At 39.0% G+C, this 19,360-nt stretch overlaps 1 protein-coding gene across 1 annotated transcript; it reads left to right on the top strand.

Annotated features, from left to right (window-relative positions):
* The first annotated feature begins 572 nt into the window (after window positions 1-572).
* On the top strand, window positions 573-16,402 carry GHITM (growth hormone inducible transmembrane protein). Its single transcript, XM_079899921.1, has 9 exons — window positions 573-697; window positions 2,051-2,215; window positions 3,215-3,314; window positions 4,887-4,998; window positions 5,426-5,567; window positions 8,775-8,883; window positions 13,781-13,969; window positions 14,428-14,599; window positions 16,121-16,402. Exons 2-9 carry the CDS (start codon window positions 2,087-2,089, stop codon window positions 16,203-16,205), a joined length of 1,038 nt encoding a protein of 345 aa, XP_079756047.1. The 5' UTR covers window positions 573-697; window positions 2,051-2,086; the 3' UTR covers window positions 16,206-16,402.
* Window positions 16,403-19,360: the final 2,958 nt, after the last annotated feature.

The raw sequence follows: 19,360 nt of genomic DNA, 5'->3' as shown, positions 1-19,360 counted from the left end.
TCAAAACAACCCCGGGTAAGAGGCAGAGCCTGTTGTACCAACCTATTATACTAGCTAGTATTCACTGAACCTTGAAAATGTGTCATGGGGAGGTCACAAAGCAATGAAAGAACTCCTAAAATCCGGCCAGGCGACTCTCCCACCTCGTGCGACTCAGCTCCTTTTGTAGATTTCACATCCGCCGCAAGAAACCCGTTGGCTCCGGTCTGAAACTGCCAATTTGGCACACTATCTGGAAATAAATTCTTGACAAGAGGAAAGAAACGGGACGAAGGAATAATTTTTAATTCTCATACTACCCTCTTTCAATTTTAAAATAATTTTTTAACTGCTGCAAGTGAAACTGTTGAGAGAAAAACGAAGGTGAGCGCCGCTACCCAGAGCTAAAATGGCTGAAATGCCTTCTCTGCCCACACCCGCGATGGACGTTGACTGCGAGGCTCCAAACAATCCTCCACTGGCCCCGCCCCTACAACTAGGAACCCCTCCTTCCTACTACCCGCCCTTCCGTTAGGCCTCCGCTCATGATTGGCTGTCCGTAGTGTTTGCGACTTCTCCGGATGTTGCGTCACGCAGCGAGCTAAAGAGACTGCGCTCACAAGCAGTAAGAGGTGGGCAGAGGGCGCGAGAGGTGGTGGTCGTTGCGTTTCGCCGGCCCGGAAGGGGAACTGCGCGCTTGAGTTGACCAGGGACTGAGGTAAGGCTCCCCCGGGCCGTGAGGCACCGCGATCCACCGTACTACTGACAACCGGCCCCGTTGGGCCGCTGCGTGTGTGTGGGGAGGACTGGAGGCGGCGGCGCTGCGGGCTGCGTCACGGGCTGGCGGCGTGTCAGGGCCGTCCTGCAGGTGACCGGGTGGAGGGGACGGCGACTTCGGGGCCTGGGGCAGGCGGGCAGGGGCCCGCTGTCTCTGCCTGCTTCTCCCTGGGCAGCGAGGTGCTGAATCATCCCCGCGGCCGGGCCGCCCAGGCGCCGCTGTGGTAGATAAGGGGGTGCCTGCGGCTGGTGTGCTGTGGAGTGCGTTGACTTTGGGAGGCTAGAGTTTTTGCTGCCGGGCTCTCATCCGAGTCTTGTGATCCGAGCTCATCGATGCACACGAAAGCGTACGGGGTCGGTAATAGTATCTATTTTGTAGTTAAGGCACCTGAGTCTCAGGGATCAAACATTCGCACGAGGCCACTTCTAGCCTATGATAGAAGTAGAATTCCCACTCTGGAGGCCTCTCTGAGCTGGTGCTCCTCAGTAGATGTGTTGAGGTATGAGAGGCACAGCATCTTTAGGCTGAGATGATGTAATGCCACGAAAGTGCTAGAATGATTCGGTATTTTTCCAAAGAATAGGGGTCAGTTTTGCACACCCCTCGCAGATCCCGTGGCAGAGTTGGAAGTACATTCAGATAGGTATTTAAAAGCAAAGATTCTTAGCTTTTGGGGTGCTAGTTAAAATACATATTACTGTGTCTTATTCCAAGAGGTTAAATCATTAGGACCGAAGTTAGACCTAGGAATCTACATTTTTAAGGTACATCTCAGGTGGTTTCAATACTTTGAATATTTTTACATCATATTTTGAAGGGAAGTAATACTTCGCATGCTTGGTTTCCACCGATGTTTTATAACCTTGCAATGTAGTATGACCTTGAAGAGTTAATCACTTCTTGGATGACATTTTTCCTCTGCTCAGAAGTTATTCTTAGCCCTTTTTTAAATTTTCCCACTGAATGCTGGTATAAATCTTCAGACAAAACCACATGTATAAAATCCATCACACACCCCTTAATTCTCTTGATATTAAATCCACTCTGTATTGGACACATAAAAGTCATTCCTCTTGTTATTGTTCCGATTGGGATTTAAACCCATTTTGGTGGTCCATCCCAAACCAGTTCTGTGGGATGGATATCTTGAACTAACAAGGGACAAGCAGAGTATTCATCATTATCATTTTAAAAGGTCACTTTATTTCACCTTTTCTCCTAAGAGATGATTGGTTCTTTCTTAGAGCCGGTGGGTTGGTTAATGGGTGATTTTTTGTCTCTGTCTCTAACTAGCATTTCAGATCTGCTTGGTAAACCTGGTGCACCACCATGCTGGCCGCAAGACTTGTGTGTCTCCGGACACTACCTTCCAGGGTTTTCCACCCAGCTCTCACCAGGGCCTCCCCTGTTGTGAAGAATTCCATCACGAAAAATCAGTGGCTCTTACCACCCAGCAGGGTAAAGATAATCTGAATATTTTTATATTGTCTGTCTCTCTGTATGCTCCTGGGACCATTTTTTTGACAGATTGTGAAGCTCCCTATTCTACCATTAGTGATTTACTGAAACAGCTGTGAAAATGTACCAAATCAGCTCTTTCTCCCTATTAGTGTTCTGTTCCATCTTTATCATATATGAAAAAGAACTCCTGTAACTTCTCCTTTACTTACAGCTCTTAGAATTTCTCATTCAGAGAATTTAGAGTAATTTGTGAAGGGTTGAGAGCTGTATGGTTCAACAGAGAGATCGTGGAGCCTATTTTCAAAAGCTTAAGAATATTACGATTTGGCCAATAACTTATTAATAAGTTACTAAACATGTCATTTCAGCTCTTGTTTAGAGAATGGTAAAACAAAATCTGTCAAGTTAGAGAGAAACCCATTTCCTTTTGTAGTAGATTTCTGCTCTAGCATTCAAATTAGGAGTATAAATTTTGAAATGTGAGGTAGATAAGGAAATATACAGAAGCTAGAAGAGACAACTTTTTTCTCTTAAATTAACTGTTCCACTGTTGAAAAAGAGCTAAAATAGAGGTAGTAGTCATCCATCCCTTTGGCTTTGTGTTAAAGGAAGGATTGAGCCCATTTCCCAGATGAAAAAATGCAGCTAATACTTACTGAATGCGTATCTTTTAAAAGTTAGTGTTTAAAATATGATAATTCTAGAGATATAAATAAAATTTGTAGTTTATGAAATAAACAGTTCTGAAACCTGAACTAAGAAGTTAGGTTGTAATGAATTAGTGAATCACTTCGAAGATAGAGCACAAGTAGGGTCTACATTTAATTTTTTAGATTGGCTAACATACTTTCATAGTGAAGTATGTATGACTTACATACATAGAAAGTACCAAGTTACATTATAGAGTTTTCTAGGATGATGAGATTCTCTGTTTTATTTTGTTGTTAACATTCTTTTGGTGTGGGTGGTGTGTGTCTTTGTTTCCATGTGTATCAGGAATATGCCACCAAGACAAGACTTGGAATTCGTCGTGGGAAAACTAGCCAAGAACTCAAGGAGGCAGCGTTGGAGCCATCACTGGAAAAAATATTTAAAAGTAGGTGCCAGCCTTTAGTAAACTCGTGTTTTAAAAAAAGGTCCATGAACAGCCTCCTTAAAGTATATGCAAACTTGTACATATGTGCATTTTGTGAGAATAAGGGCAGTCATCCTCAGGTATCTGATGACCCTGAAAAGGTTGGTACTTCACACTGAGCTCAGTGGTCCCCAGTCACGTTTCTTCCAGAAAAAAATTTTACTTTCACCATTTTTTTTTTAAGAATTATTAGGTAATGTGCCGTGATCTGAAAGTTATAATCTGTTATTGAAGTTCATTTGAAGCCACGTAGAATCTTACTTCAAACATAATATTTGTATATGTTTCAGGTCAAGAGTAAATCACCAAAACATAGATGTTAATAAAAAGCTAGTTGTTCAAGAGGGGTCATCTTGATTGACTGCCCATTTAGGGCCTCTCAGGAAGTAATACCCTAATGACATCAGTTTGGTTCACAGTTTGGATTTCAGCTTTGCAAGTTCAGAATCTAGATTGGTAATCTACCCAAAATCAAAGAACACTACTGCTCCTTAACAGCCTTGCAAAAGGTCAATACCCATCTTCCCTGACTTAAAATGGAGTTATGTCCTGATAAACCCATCATAAGTTGAAGATGTCCTGAAGTTCAAAATATATTTAATATACCTAACTTACCAAATATCATAGCTTAGCCTAGCCTACCTTAAGCGTGTTCAGAATACTTAACATTAACCTACAGTTGGGCAAAATTATCTAACACTAAGCCTATTTTATAATTAAGTGTTGAATCCTTCCTGTGATTTATTGAATCCTGAAAGTGAAAAATAGAATTGTTGGGTGAGTACAGAATGGTTATAAGTGTATCGGCTGTTTACCCTCATGATCAACTCGCTGACTGGGTGCCGCTGCCCAGCATCACAAGGGAGTATCGTACTGCATGACAGTAGCCCAGGAAAAGATCAAAATTAAAAATTCAAAGTACAGTTTCTACTTGAATGCATATTGTTTTTTAAAAATCTTAAGTTGGGGACCATCTGTATTTTAAAATGGGAGAGAGCCCCAGTTGGCATCCCTCAGGGCATTTCTGTTGGTCAGTGGGCCATAGAAACCAAACTATATGAATCATAGCAACAGTGTAGTAACATTCTTAGGGAACAAACTTTGACTAAAGGGAGCAAGATGCTCTTTGTGAATACCTCCATCCAGTTAAGAGTTGATAAATTATTTCCTCTCGGTACTCTAAAAACCAAGAGCACACTCTCCCTTGATCCTGCTGCATAAACACTAATTACATTTTTCTTTGGTTCATTTTTTTCTTGACTCCATGTAAAGCATCATCTTTGTTTAAAGCACTTTAGACACAATATTAAATATAACGTGATGTTAACATGTTTTTCTCATCTTTATTTTCTAAGAGTGTCACGAGAACACACATCTCTTATGAATAAAATAACATACATCACAGAAGTACCCCTACATCTACAGATACACCACCTCCGCAAATTTTGTTAGAGTGAACTTAAAGATTAATTAAGTCTAATCATTTTAGTCAAGCCAGCAGTATTAACTTGCATTTCCTCCTGTGTTCTTCAGTTGATCAGATGGGAAGATGGTTTATTGCTGGAGGGGCTGCTGTTGGTCTTGGAGCTTTGTGCTACTATGGCTTGGGAATGTCTAATGAGATTGGAGCTCTTGAAAAAGCCGTGTAAGTAAATTGTTCTCAAACAATTCGTGCCTTAAAGGTTCCAGTTTTCTTCTCATCCTTATCTTTCACCACTTTTGGAGTATTTTATGTCCAGTGTTCCAACTATGTGGAAATATACATGAAAAAAAATAGAATCTCTCATTTCCTTGGCATATATTTATTCAAACAATAAATAAAAATCTTTTACCAAGGTTATATATGTTTAAGCAAGAAGCAAATGTGTTGTTTTGTATATGTGCCAAGGGCTTATATGTTTTATATTACTTAATTTTTTATGGTAACTCCAACATGCATCATTATTTCCATGATACTGGAATAAGATTTAGAGCAATAAAGTGATATTTCTCAAGATCTCCCACCTAGTAAATGATTCAACCAAAATTCACATTCATAATTCTATAAATTAACTGTGTTGTGTTTCTTACAGAATTTGGCCTCAGTATGTGAAGGATAGAATTCATACCACCTATATGTACTTAGCAGGAAGTATCGGCATAACAGCTTTGTCTGCCCTGGCAGTGAATAGAACTCCTGCCCTCATGAACTTCATGATGAGAGGCTCTTGGGTGGTAAGTTAGCTTGTTTTTGTTTTCCTTTCCCACTAAATAGCAAAAGATTAAATGAAAACTATCGGAGGAGGGGATTAAATGGAAAGAATACCTTACTATATTAAACAGATCTTTGTTCAAGTAATATATGAATTATTAGTGCAGCTGAAACAAAGTAGGAAATACCTTCTTAGGCAAGTCAGCTATTATTCCTTGTTGAATATGTATTTTAGTAGCAGCAAAGATGTTGGAACCTAAACTTACAGGAACATTCTACTTATCTAGCAGCAGATATCAAACAGCTCTATTTTGTAGTAATTTACTAAAAAATAAAGCCGATGAAAATCCATCTTATGTGGCACATATATACAGTGGAATATTAGCCATAAAAAGAAACGAAATTGAGTTATTTGTAGTGAGGTGGATGGACCTAGAGTCTGTCAGACAGAGTGAGTCAGAAAGAGGAAAACAAATACCGTATGCTAACACATATGGAATCTAAAAGAAAAAAAATGGTTCTGAAGAACTTAGGGGCAGGACAGGAATAAAGACGCAGACGCAGAGAATGGACGGGGAGGGGGAAGGGTAAGCTGGGACGAAGTGAGAGAGTGGCATGGACATATATACACTACCAAACGTAAAATAGATAGCTAGTGGGAAGCAGCCGCATAGCACAGGGAGATCAGATCAGCTCGGTGCTTTGTGACCACCTAGAGGGGTGGGATAGGGAGGGTGGGACGGAGACGCAAGAGGGAAGAGTTATGGGGATATATGTATACATATAGCTGATTCACTTTGTTATACAGCAGCAACTAATACACCATTGTAAAGCAGTTATACTCCAATAAAGATGTTAAAAAAAATCCATCTTAGAGGTCAGTGGAGAATAGCTGTCACAAAAACCCAAGCACTCTATACTACTAGGAGTAGAATAGTGCTGGCACTATTCTGAACTTTTCTTGACCCTATATAAGGTTTTATATTCAGTGAGAGTTTCTTGAGCATTTGTTGTTTTACTAGCATTTTTTTATTTTAGTAGGAGAGGACAGGGTAGTCGAGTTTTGTGAAAAAAAACAGCTTGGGCAAAGGAGAGGAGGTAGTCATTACAAGTGACTTTATAATCCCATTCAAGTGAAGTTTAAGTGTTTGAGGTCTGGAGTGTGAAGAAGACACAAATAGAAAGGGTGTGTTTGATTGCCGAGCTGAGGAGAGCACCTAAGCGGTTAGAGGCCATTGCAGATACTAGAACAGCAAAAGTATGATTTGTATTTGAGCTTTAAGAACTAATGTGGAAGAGACAGGAAGCAAGTGTACCAGCTGTGCCTTTTCAAGGTCTAAAATGATGGTAATGCAAACTAGAGCAACGAGTGTGAGACTGGAAGGGAATGGGGGATGGGAAAGTTTATATAACACACACTTCCCACAGCACATTCCCACTGATTCTTCCCATGGGCAACCCAGATCCCTATGACTTCCAAATCTGTAATGTTTCCACTATTCTGTACTTTCCAAAAGGAGAACCATTTGCAGTTGTGTAGCCATTTAGACACTTCAGTAGTAGGGTCTTGCTTCTCAGATGGGTGTCATGAATCTCCTAGCCTAGAGGTTATTGAAGGCACAGAATCAACTTGTTGCATTCTCATCAGGTATGTCAGTTTTAATCAGAGGTAAACAATTTAAAGCAATGCTTTTGTAATAAAGCAAACATGAAAGATTAAAATATACAAAAGAGTTTAGCCCCTAAAATAAGACTTCAAGGAGGTTTTGTGCTTGGGCCACCATATTCTCAGGTGCTTGTGGGCATAAGATCAGTCTCACCTGCCTTTAGGGCTGCTTAAGTAAAATAGTTTAGAAAGCCAGACAGGTGCTACAGAGAGGAAGAAGCCTTTGGGAGGTGACAGACATACACACAGATAATGTCAAAGTTTGTATCAAGTGCTTTTGGAACAGAGTAGAGACATCTGACACTGCTTATTACAGCCAGGGTACCTACCAGAAAAACTTTTCAGGCAAAGAGGTAATCCTTGAATATGTCAACCAGATAGGAAGGACGTATTTTTAGGCACAATAAACAAAATTAAAGAGGTGTGAAACTGGGGCATGTTTGCAGCCTACCAGTTCAGTGTACCTGGAGTGTAGAGTATGGGAAGGTAAAAGGCAAAAAATGAACCTGGATGATGAAGGACTTTAAAAGAAAAATATATAATTGTGTTAAATATCCTGAAAATGCTTTGCATAGAGATAGATGAAGTAGCTTTTAGTAATTGTTTCTCCATTGGAAGGTGGTGAAGTAGAACCCAGCGTGCCAGTGAAGGCTTTCGCATTCTCAGCAAAAACAGCTGTTATGTTTACCTGTACTTTACCTCAGAGGTTGACTGTTCAGATGCCCATGGGTTAGTCATAATGCAGATGAGTGAGGCAGGCCTGGTATGTCACGTGGGATTTTGGCATCTAGAGAAAGCCTTCCAACTAAATGCGTTCTCGCTCAATTGTTTTTTGAATAGTTGGCCAAACAAAACATCTGCTGCCTGATCTTGCCCAAGGGCTGCAAGTTTGCAATTTCTGCTTTAAATTTCCTGAAGATTGATTATCATCTTTCATTACAAACATTTCTTCCTTGTTATGCACAAGGAATATTTAAATGTATAACAATGGAAATCGAAGATAGACAAAGAAAGGGGATGAGGGCCAATTCAGCCAGAAAATTGGGAGGATAGAAATGTAGAATCTTATTTCTCATCTTTTCCATGTGCTGCTTTTTTTCAGGTTTTCATTTAGCAAATATAGAGTTTGAGACAATGTGAGATATATATATATATATATTCTAATTGGTGTATCATGACTAACTTTTTTAATGTTACTTGTGCTATACCAAAATAAATATAATTAAAAATAATTATTCTGGGATTTTTAAAGGGGTTTTGTTATACCTTTGTCTAACAAGAATAAAATTTTTTAAAGATGATGTTATCTTCCAGAGCTCTACTCATTGACTTAAAGTTGTCTGGAAAACTTTATGTATGATAGTAGGGGGTGCTCTTGCTAATTTGACCAAACTGAAATAAGCACAAGGCCTTTTAATGTGCTAGAAAAATATAGGATTCTGTTTATTACCCTTCATCTTTTTAAACATGGTTTATTGGAGGGACTAACTGGACTTGGAACCTGTGAGTTTCTACTTTGTTGTTGTATAAGGATCAATTTTTCTTAGTAATACATGTCTTTCAGACAATTGGTGCAACCTTTGCAGCCATGATTGGAGCTGGAATGCTGGTCCAGTCGATATCATATGACCAGAGCCCAGGCCCAAAGCATCTTGCTTGGTTACTACATTCTGGTATGTTCTGTTTTACAATTGTTGTTAAACAATCTTAAACACTGCCTTTTTTGATGGCTCTTCACAGTCGTAAATGATATGTACACAATTTAATTAAGCCTCATGTCTGCTAAATACTTACGGTTTTCTGCACTTATTCCTGGTAGTATTATTGCCAGATCTCCACTCTGGAAAGTTAATGATTCTGATACTAAGACCATGGACAGCCCCAGTATTACACTTGCCTCTGGTGACAGTCTAGTATATGCAGAGATTTCCTTTTATGTGTTTTGTCTAATACCAGTAGGATTTCAGATCTGATACACATCACTTGAGAATTGTTCTTGTTGTATATCTTTAGAAAAATAAGAAACTGGGGGTCTCTACCAGAGAAGGAGGACGTAAGATGTGTGAAAGAATAGGAGCAGAGGTTTTTGCAGTGGAGCATTGGGAAGAAGAAAGCAGTCAAAAAGATCTTTGGAAATTCACTTTTGTGTGTGATGTGGTTAGCTGGGTCAGTAGATAGTTTTTGGCACAAAGTTACTGTGGGCAGGACAGAGGCTGCCCAACCCTGGTATTGTGGAACAGTATTAATATTCCTTTACGTATATGTAATATTTTCCCTAATTATGGAAAGACAAATATTTTAAAGTTTACATGAAGTATTTTCCATTGCAAGTATCCCAGGGTATTGTGCCTCTGGGTTGAGTAAAGAACACCAGATGCAGAAACAAAAATGCTCTAGATGCATGATCTTTACCACAAGCCAAGAGAAATTTTATAAGCATTTCCATGAAAATTCCAGGGAGACAGACTGAAATGTTTTTAACGTGGGTTAATAAATGGAAATTAGTTTTGGGGTACCCAGTATGATGAATTTCCAGTGTGAAATATATCATTTGTATTCTTCATGTGCTGGCTTTGTTTTGGTGAATGTGAGAGAGCATGACTTCCCAGCCTTGGTTTTCAAGCCTCTCTTCCATTAGGTCTTAGGTAATTCAACCATAGATATTTTCCATGGACCTTTACAAGACAGAACTTTTGTGGTTGGGAGGGCGATGGTCCCAATATTTTCTTCTAATACCAGTAACCTGCTTTTAAGAAAAAAAATACTTAAAACGTAGTGTGTGCATTTGCTATAAAATTTAATATCTCTTAGTGCCATATAAATATTCAAGGATTATTCAACGTCTTAGCCAGTAAATAGAGTTCTACACCTGTTTCCCATTTTAGACACTGTTTCCTTGAATAAACAGGTTCAGTGTCATTTTATCTCTGATAAATAGTAGATCCACTTGTTGAATTAAAGTAGCTATGTAGTTTTAATTCGAGCTGGAATAAGTAAGCCTTTCTACCTGTGTTGCTTAGAAAACCTCTTCTTATCTGATATTATTGTAACATATAAATTACTTAAGTTCTGGGTGGTTTTTGGGGGGGGTTTTTTGGTTTTTTTTTTTTTTGTGGTACGCAGGCCTCTCACTGTTGCCTCTCCCGTTGCGGAGCACAGGCTCCGGACGCGCAGGCTCAGCGGCCATGGCTCACGGGCCCAGCTGCTCCGCGGCATGTGGGATCTTCCCAGACCGGGGCACAAACCCGTGTCCCCTGCATTGGCAGGCGGACTCTCAACCACTGCGCCACCAGGGAAACCCAGTTCTGGGTGTCTTATGTGTGTTGGAGCGCAGTCCCCAAGGCCACCCATTCATTCAGCAATTTGTTAGATGGAGTCACAGGACTCAGCATATAGTTACACTCAGAGCTAAGGTTTATTACAGTGAAAGGATACACAACAGGATCAGAAAGGGAGAAAGATACAGGCAAAGTCTAGAGTGTGGAGAAATCCACACACAGGCTTTCAGTGCTGTCTCCCCCCTTTGAGGGCACACGGCAAGAATGCGAAATGTGCAGTAACATGTACAATGTTTCTGCCCAGGGAAGCCCATTAGAGACTCAGCACCCAAGGTTTTTATTGGGGGCTGACCATTTAGGGACCCTCCTAGCAACTACCAAAATCCAGACTCCCAGAAGGAAAGCAGGCATTCAGCATAACTCATTTTTTGCATAAATAGTCTAACCCTAAGGTTAGAGAATGGTTCCAGTGCCAAGTTCTCAGATGCCAGCCAAGGACTAACCTTACAAGCAGGTCTCGGTAAAGGTAGGCTTAGGTCTGCTGTGTTAACCCTTTCTTGCGCAGTATGAATGCCATTTTTTTCTTTTTTTAATTTGTTTTCAGAATTTGCTTTATTCTTCATAAACATCTTGGGAAGCTGTGTGTGCAGGCATTAGCCTGTCCATATGTTCATGGATGAGGAAGCTGAGGCTGGGTGAAGTCACACAGCAGGAAGTGCCAAAGTCAAGACTGACACCCCCAATGTTATTTCTTTTTTTCTTTTCTTTTTTTTCCATAAATTTATTATTTATTTGTTTATTTTTGGCTGCATTGGGCCTTCGTTGCTATGCGCAGGCTTTTCCCTAGTTGCGATAAGTGGGGGCTGCTCTTCGTTGTGGTGTGCGGGCTTCTCATTGCAGTGGCTTCTCTTGTTGCGGAGCATGGGCTCTAGGCACATGGGCTTCAGTAGTTGTGGCACGCAGGCTCAGTAGTTGTGGCTTGTGGCTTCTAGAGCGCAGGCTCAGCAGTTGTGGCGCACAGGCTTAGTTGCTCCGCGGCATGTGGGATCTTCCTGGACCAGGGCTCGAACCCATGTCTCCTGCACTGGCAGGTGGATTCTTAACCACTGCGCCACCAGGGAAGCCCCCAATGTTATTTCTTAAAGTCCAACTCTCTGTCTAATTCTTCATTCACTGGCATGATGGAGTTTCAGACCCCTTTAATCCAAAGTGGATGACCTAAGGGCAACCACTCACAGAGTCAAAGAGACATCAAAGCCAGGTTTTGACCCAGGATAAACATCCCAATGCATTCTATTTTCATTTTTCATACAGATGTTTAATACCTTGTGGACACAGCTGTGGTCTCAATCAGGCCTAAGTGATATTGTGCAAGAATTACTGAAACGCTCGCTGAAAGCTAGTCTCTTCTGTGTTTTTCCCCTGCTTTATTGAGATATAACTGATACATGATATTGTATAAGTTTAAGGCATACAACATGTTGATTTGACACATTTATATATTACAAAATGATTACTACCATAGCATTAACCTTCATTTCGTATTTACCGTATCTTTTTTATGATGAGAACATTGAAGATCTACTCTCTTAGCAGCATTTATGATGTGGTATTATTAGCTGTAATCATGATGTACATTACGTCCTCAAACTTGTTAATCATAACTGGAAGCTTGTACCCCTTGACAGGTATCTCCGCATTTTCGTCTCTCCCCAGCCCGTAGTAACCACCACTATGCTCTGTGTTTCTCTGTTTGACTTTTTTAGATTCCACGTATAAGTGAGATCATACGATATTTGTCTTTCTCTGTCCGACTTATTTCACTTAGCATAATGCCCTCAAGATCCATCTGTATTGTCAAGAAGTGCAACATTTCATTCTTTTTTGAGTCTGAATAATATTCCATTGTTTATATATACCGCATCTTCTTTATCCATCCATCCATTGACAAACACTTGGGTTGTTTTCATATCCTGATTTCAGTTCCTTTGCTTATAAACCCAGAATTGAGATTGCTGGATCATATGATAGTTGTGTTTATTTTTTGAGGAACCTTCATACTTGTTTTCCCCAGTGGATGTACTAATTTCCTGAAGGGCAGTTTTCATTCACAATAATAATGTTGAGCTATTCTTTTTAGTTTTGTAATTGATTTGTCCTTAAGCAGCAAACATCTATTGCCATTTAAGATTTCTATCAGTATCATTGGAAAAAATCTCAATAATCTCCTTGAAAGTTTTTCTTAAAATTTTGCTGTCAGTTGCAAAACTGATAGGAATTCTGATAGAAATGTCATACAGACGAATTTCTATCCAATGTCTTTCCTAGAGCAAAAAATTTTTTAATTTTTCATCATCATGTGATAAAATATGCCCTATTACTTGATCTAGAAATGTTAGTCTCAAGAGACACACTGGTATTAAAATTTCAGTGTGAAGGTAGCTCTGTGCTTATTCCATGAGTTCAACTATGCACATTTAATGTTTAAGAAAAGGGTATAGTTGAGAATTCTCTGGCTGTCTAGTGGTTAGGACTCTATGCTTCCACTGTAGGGGACCCAGGTTCAATCCTTGGTTGGGGAACGAAGATCCCACAAGTCACATGGTACTGCCAAAAAAAAAAAAAAGAAAAGGGTATAGCTTGTTCTACTCAATACGGAAAGAATGCCTTATCTGAGATCTGTTTTTTTTAAATAAAAGATTTCTATTTACCTTTGCTAATGAAATTATTGTTACTATCCTTTGGGTGGACATGTTTATAAATATCTAACAACTAAAATTGCTTTTTCCAGCTGTGATTACATTCCCTATTACACAAGGTAACAGCAGCATCTGTCTGTGAAGTTCCTACTTTAAGATTAGCATCATATACTTATTCTTTCCTTTTACTGTGTTCTCTTTCAGCACAGTAGATTTGACCTTCATTTATTTTAAGCCTTTCATCTCAGTTCTTCCAAATGTGAATATTGTTATAAAGACTATTGGTAGACTCAGATCCAAATAATGAACTACACTGAATTTGACTTAGTTACTAAAACTCTAGATTAGTGTTTTTACTTGTGTGAGTTTTGACTGATTGACTAGGAATCGTGTTAGTTGTGATTTAGAATTTAGGTAGGTACAAGTTTTAGTTGTGGGGTTTGGGGATAGTGTCACCTAAATAAGGAGAAGACTTTTTGTAATCATATTGTTTAACTATAAGCTACAATATGTTCAGATGGCATGTTAGAAGAAGCATTTTCCTTTTGGTTGTTGTTTAGTAAATATTTAACTGCTGCTTGCTCTTTCTCCAGGTGTGATGGGTGCAGTGGTGGCTCCTCTGACGATATTAGGGGGGCCTCTTCTCATCAGAGCCGCATGGTACACAGCTGGTGTTGTGGGAGGCCTCTCCACTGTGGCCATGTGTGCACCCAGTGAGAAGTTTTTGAACATGGGAGCACCCCTGGGCGTGGGCCTGGGTGTCGTCTTTGTGTCCTCACTAGGTAAGCCACTGTGCTTTGACGCTTGGTTCTTGGTTCATGATGTCCTAAAATCATCTGACATACTCAGGTATCCTAATGGAGAGAATTTAGTAAGTGTCATTTTTAAAAGTTGGTTAAAACATATATGCTAATTTGACTGGATTTGCTCGTTTGGCATCATGGCAAACCATTATTATTGGTTTTACCAAATACATGTAAAATGGGAAAGTTGGTCTGGAGAACATGAAAATTGCTCTGATGCAGGAACTTTCCTATAATGTGGGCAAGTGACCCATTGCAAGAATGAGTATAATGGGTTTTGAACTGAATGTATGTAAAATTAGAGCACATACTCGGATGTTTCCCTATCTGTGCAACATGCCAAAGAAGAAAACTTTTTTAAGTGATGCTGATTGTAAATCCAGTTACAGAAAAATCCTTTTTCCCAGAAAAACTTTTTTTCCCCATTTTGATTTCAGGATCTATGTTTCTTCCACCTACCACTGTGGCTGGCGCCACGCTGTACTCGGTAGCAATTTATGGTGGATTAGTTCTTTTCAGCATGTTTCTTCTGTATGATACACAGAAAGTAATCAAGCGTGCAGAAGTAGTACCAGTGTATGGAGTTCAAAAATATGATCCCATCAATTCGTAAGTAGCCTTTAATGTCTTTTCTTTGTTGCATAAGGACATTTGTGTTGCTTTGGCCTATTTTGTTTTATGACTGTGTTGGTTTCCAAGGACTGCTATAACAAATTATATAAACTGGCTGATTTAAAACAACAGAAATTTATTCTCTCATAGTTCCAGAGTCCAGAAGTCTGAAATCAAGGTATCATCAGGGTTGGTACCTTCTGAGGGCCCTAGGGGAGAATCTCCTCCATGCCTCTCTCCTAGCTTCTTGTCATGGCCAGCCATCCTTGGCATTCCTTGGCTTGTAGATATATCACTCTAATCTTTACTCCTGTCCTCATATGATATTCTCCCTGTATCTCTGTCTCTTATAATGATGCCATATTGAATTAAGGCTCACCCTTCTCCAGTATTACCTCCTCTTAACTCACATCTTAATTATAATCGCAAAGACCCTATTCCCAAGTAATGTCACATTCACAGGTACCACAGATTAGGACTTGAACATATCTTTTGAGTTCAACCTGCAACAATGACTTTGTTGAATTTTACTATTTTATTTCTGTTATTATTTGGTCTGTTCTCTTTCCTTAGTAAGCTATGTATACACAGAACATTTGATTATATTGCAACTAAGTGTAATAATTAGGTATATATTCAATTGATTCAGAGTATTTTACCTATTTTGTTAATTAGCCTTATAGTGCTTTTGTTGGTCAATTAATTTTGCGTGTGTGTTTGTGTAATTTATATTTAACAGACTTTAAAACTGAAGAAAAGATGTATTAGTCAAGTGTTATTTTTGGAAAGTGTACATAATTGAAATTTTTAATAGAAAAGCCTATTTTATTAAAAATTGGAAACACTTCAATTTTTAATTTTTTATTAAAAGTTGAAAATTCCATTATGGAGATATTCAACTGTAGCTGATGTTGTGTTGTACAATAATGCTTTTTCCTTTCCTTGGCCTCTCCACCAAAGTAGGTTATTTTATTTAAGTAATTTCCTTGAGTTTCATGGTGTCTATCACATTTTTTAAAGTAATTTATTTTTATTTCTTTAAAACTTAATGTAATGATTTTTTTAAACATTGCTATAATGCTCACAGATTTGTGGCAGGTTTTTTGGGGGTAATCAGGGGAGGCATTGAAGGGAGTGTGTTATATTTTTAAATGCCAGACTTGTGTCTGACACATTTTTGTGAAGGTGTTTCTTTGGTTTTTATTTTGATTATTTCAGTGTCTATCACCCATTTCTTTTTTTTTTAAAGCAAGATACTGTACTCATAGTAGAGTGTCAGAGAATATAATGATTTTTAAAACTGCCCTTTAACACTTAAAAGATTAATCTGCCAAAAGAAAAATCTTGATAGTTTTCTAGTCTAGGACTTCCTTAGTTGGCGTCTTTTTTAAAATTTCCATTTCATATACCTGGGACAAATAATCAGTGTTGCGCTTTCTTCTCTCCTACATTACGAAATAGTTTTTGTCATTGTTACAAGAATTACATCATATTTAACAGGCATAATTTCTTTTCTAGGATGCTGGGAATCTACATGGATACATTAAACATATTTATGCGAATTGCCAGTATTCTAGCAACTGGAGGCAACAGAAAGAAATGAAGTGACTCAGCTTCTGACTTCCTTAACACATCTGGCTTGTTTAATAGGGGCAGATATTCTTTAAATAGTTTGTGCAAGCAGCTTTCGTTGAAGTTTAGAAGATAAGAACTTGTCAACATGTTTCAGGTGTTCCAGTAATGTGATGCTTCAGGTCTGCTTTTTCTTCTGGAGAATAAATTCAGTAGTTCTCTTCCAAATAGCACACACATTTTCAATTCTTGTGTTTGAGTAATTCTAAAATGTTCTAATGAATATGAAAACCAAGTTTTGTGTTGCAGAAATTTAAGTATTTTATCTATTTTTAAATTTATTTGGTTAAGTGAAATTTAGCAAACTTGTATACCTGCATTTTTCATTTTGGATTGCAGAATATTAGCAAGTAATGTCATAAGTGATGTAGGGGTTTGGTAAAGGGACCAGAGAGAAGTAAAGCGACACCTGCAGTCTTTCTTTGAATACTTAGAACTTAGCGCTTGTGTCGTTGTGGTGAGCCAGTGAGGGGGTCTGGATGTTTGGAAACAAGTCATGGCTGTACATCTGCTGAACTTATCAGAAGCACTGAGCAGAAAACAAAGACATAGGTGATTCTCCAGGCTCTCCTTACGACGTGGATGTGATCATGTTTGGCTTCTCATTATTTGACACTGTTAGGAGAGTCCACAGTGCTAATCATGTGGAGAATTCCTGTTACATATATTATGTGTGTGTGTAAGTCTTACTTTTGAATCGTCTAGTAGAACAAAATATCCTTAAAACACTCAGGAAAATAATATTCGAAGCAGGAAAATTGTTGCATTTTAAGTATACAAACAATATGTGCATAGTTGCTGAATATTTTTGCAAATTTATTGAAATGTTTAAAGGAATAAATGCTTGCCTTTCTTATCTCTTCAGGCTTTAACTTTTATATCAGAAAAGCCTATTCGTGGTTTACACTTGAGATTATGAAAGCAGTTTGCCCCCTCAGATTTAGTTTCTTGCATTCCCTCTCAGAGGAATCACTAAAAAAAGGAAGGCAGGGCTTCCCTGGTGGTGCAGTGGTTAAGAATCCGCCTGCCAATTCAGGGGACATGAGTTCGAGCCCTGGTCCGGGAAGATCCCACATACCGCTGAGCAACTAAGCCCGTGCACCACAGCTACTGAGCCTGTGCTCTAGAGCCCGCAAGCCACAACTACTGAGCCCGTGTGCCTAGAGCCCATGCTCCGCAACAAGAGAAGCCACCGCAATGAGAAGCCTGTGCACCTCGACGAAGAGTGGCCCCCGCTCGCTGCAACTAGAGAAAGCCCGCGCACAGCAACGAAGACCCAACGCAGCCAAAAATAAATAAATTAAATAAATAAATTTATTTAAAAAAAGAAGGCGGCAAAGCGAGGCTTCTTTCATGAACTATATCAATCAAAAATGTAATGGAGAAAATGTTTCACTAGAGTTTCCCCTAGCAGAATTCTCCTTTCCTCCATAGGCCATTATTTAACTCTCTTGTGCCATTTATAAGTTTTTTGATACAGAAGAGTTATTTTTGGAAGTTCTTATGAATGAAATAAGTGTATGATTATTGAGATAGTTGGTGTTTTGACAAATATTTACTACAGTAATCCATAAATAACTATTCTCCCCACCTCAAGTTACATAGGATGCCTATTTCTGAAATAATAATGGTTCTAGCCAGATGGTGATTGGTCTGTAATTTTTCCAGCTGAACCATATGCATGTTATTGAATAGGAGATTTGTTCAAGAAAGCAACTTAATCCCTTACTGATGTAGTATATAGAGTATGGTATGATTATAACTATGGTCCTTACAGCTAGACTGCATTTATCTGAACCCCAGCTCTTCCACTTATTCCTTACATGACCTTTGGCAAATGACTTAACCTCTCTGTGCCCATTTCCTTATCTGTAAGATGAAGATGATACAGAACCTACCTCAGGGTTAAGGTGAAATGTGCAGGCACTTAGTAAACGCTATGTAAGTTTTAGCTGCTGTTGCTGGCTGGTTTTGAAGGGTTTTTTCCTAAGAAAGATCTATGAAACTTCTGTGTGTTCCCTTCTCTACCGTAGCCCCTGTACAGTGTGATCTTAGAGTGAAATCTTACCGGTCCTGTTGTCAGTCACGTTTTAGCACACAAAGTTTATATCCTTATGTTGGGATGATATACACACAACACAAAATGATATAATTTCAACAGTGGTATCAGGCAAAGGCTTATCTAGAAAATAAAGGGGGTTTTTTTGTTTATTTTTTTTAATGACAGCATTTTATTATAGCACTTTTTCTGATTTTGCTAAGACAGTGAAGACTTCAATATAAAATGTGAATATAAGTTAAAATATTATAATAAGACTTAAATGATAACAGAAGAAAAATCACTATTTCTTTGGCTACTGTTAACATACCACTGGGGTTTTTTCCTCACATCACTCAAGGGAAGAGTGGAGACCTGCAAATTGATGGGCTTTAGGCAAAAAAAAAAAAAAAAAAAAAAAATCCATTTCTCATTTTCTGAAACATCATCTGATCTCCTAGGAAGGGTGTCGTGTCTTTATTAGCTCATTAGTCATGCTACCTGTTCTAAGATGCAGTATTTGTCAGACTTCATTTCTGATATGTGTGTTCCATTTCATGATTTTTTTCCACCAAACGAAACAGCGTATCTTTAAATCAGTGGCATCTTAGAATTGAAGAAATAATGGCATTTTTCAATGATTTGTTTTCCATTTCTAATAGTTCATTGTCCTGTAGGAACTGGTATCTGATGATTCAGAGAGAATCTTCCACAACCTAGCCCCACCCAGTTATGTACTTCATACAGGTTGAATTGGACTGATTTCCCAGCAATGCAGAATGACTTCCAAACAGGAATGCCAGTAGAAGTTGAGAGAGAAAGATTTTGTGGTTTGGCGTGATCTGGCTGTTCATAAAAGGGATTAACGACTTGGTTCAGTTCAGTACTCCTTGAAGGAATGAACTCTTAGCACCAACTGTGGGGAGAAACCAGGGTGAATGAGACCCTTTTCACCCTGCTGTCACAGCCTGGCTGGGGGCTTGTCAGCTAGAAGACAGCATCAGATGGGCAGAGGCAGTGGGTGGTGGCCAGGAGAGATCTCATAGTGAGAGAGGGCCGTTGGCCCTGCTGACCTTTGAGCAGGGAAT

Source organism: Stenella coeruleoalba (genome assembly GCF_951394435.1).
Source record: "Stenella coeruleoalba genome assembly, chromosome: 16".
Taxonomy (NCBI): Eukaryota; Metazoa; Chordata; class Mammalia; order Artiodactyla; family Delphinidae; genus Stenella; species Stenella coeruleoalba.
Note: the sequence above shows the minus strand (reverse complement) of the source record. Positions and strands in the feature narration are given on the sequence as shown.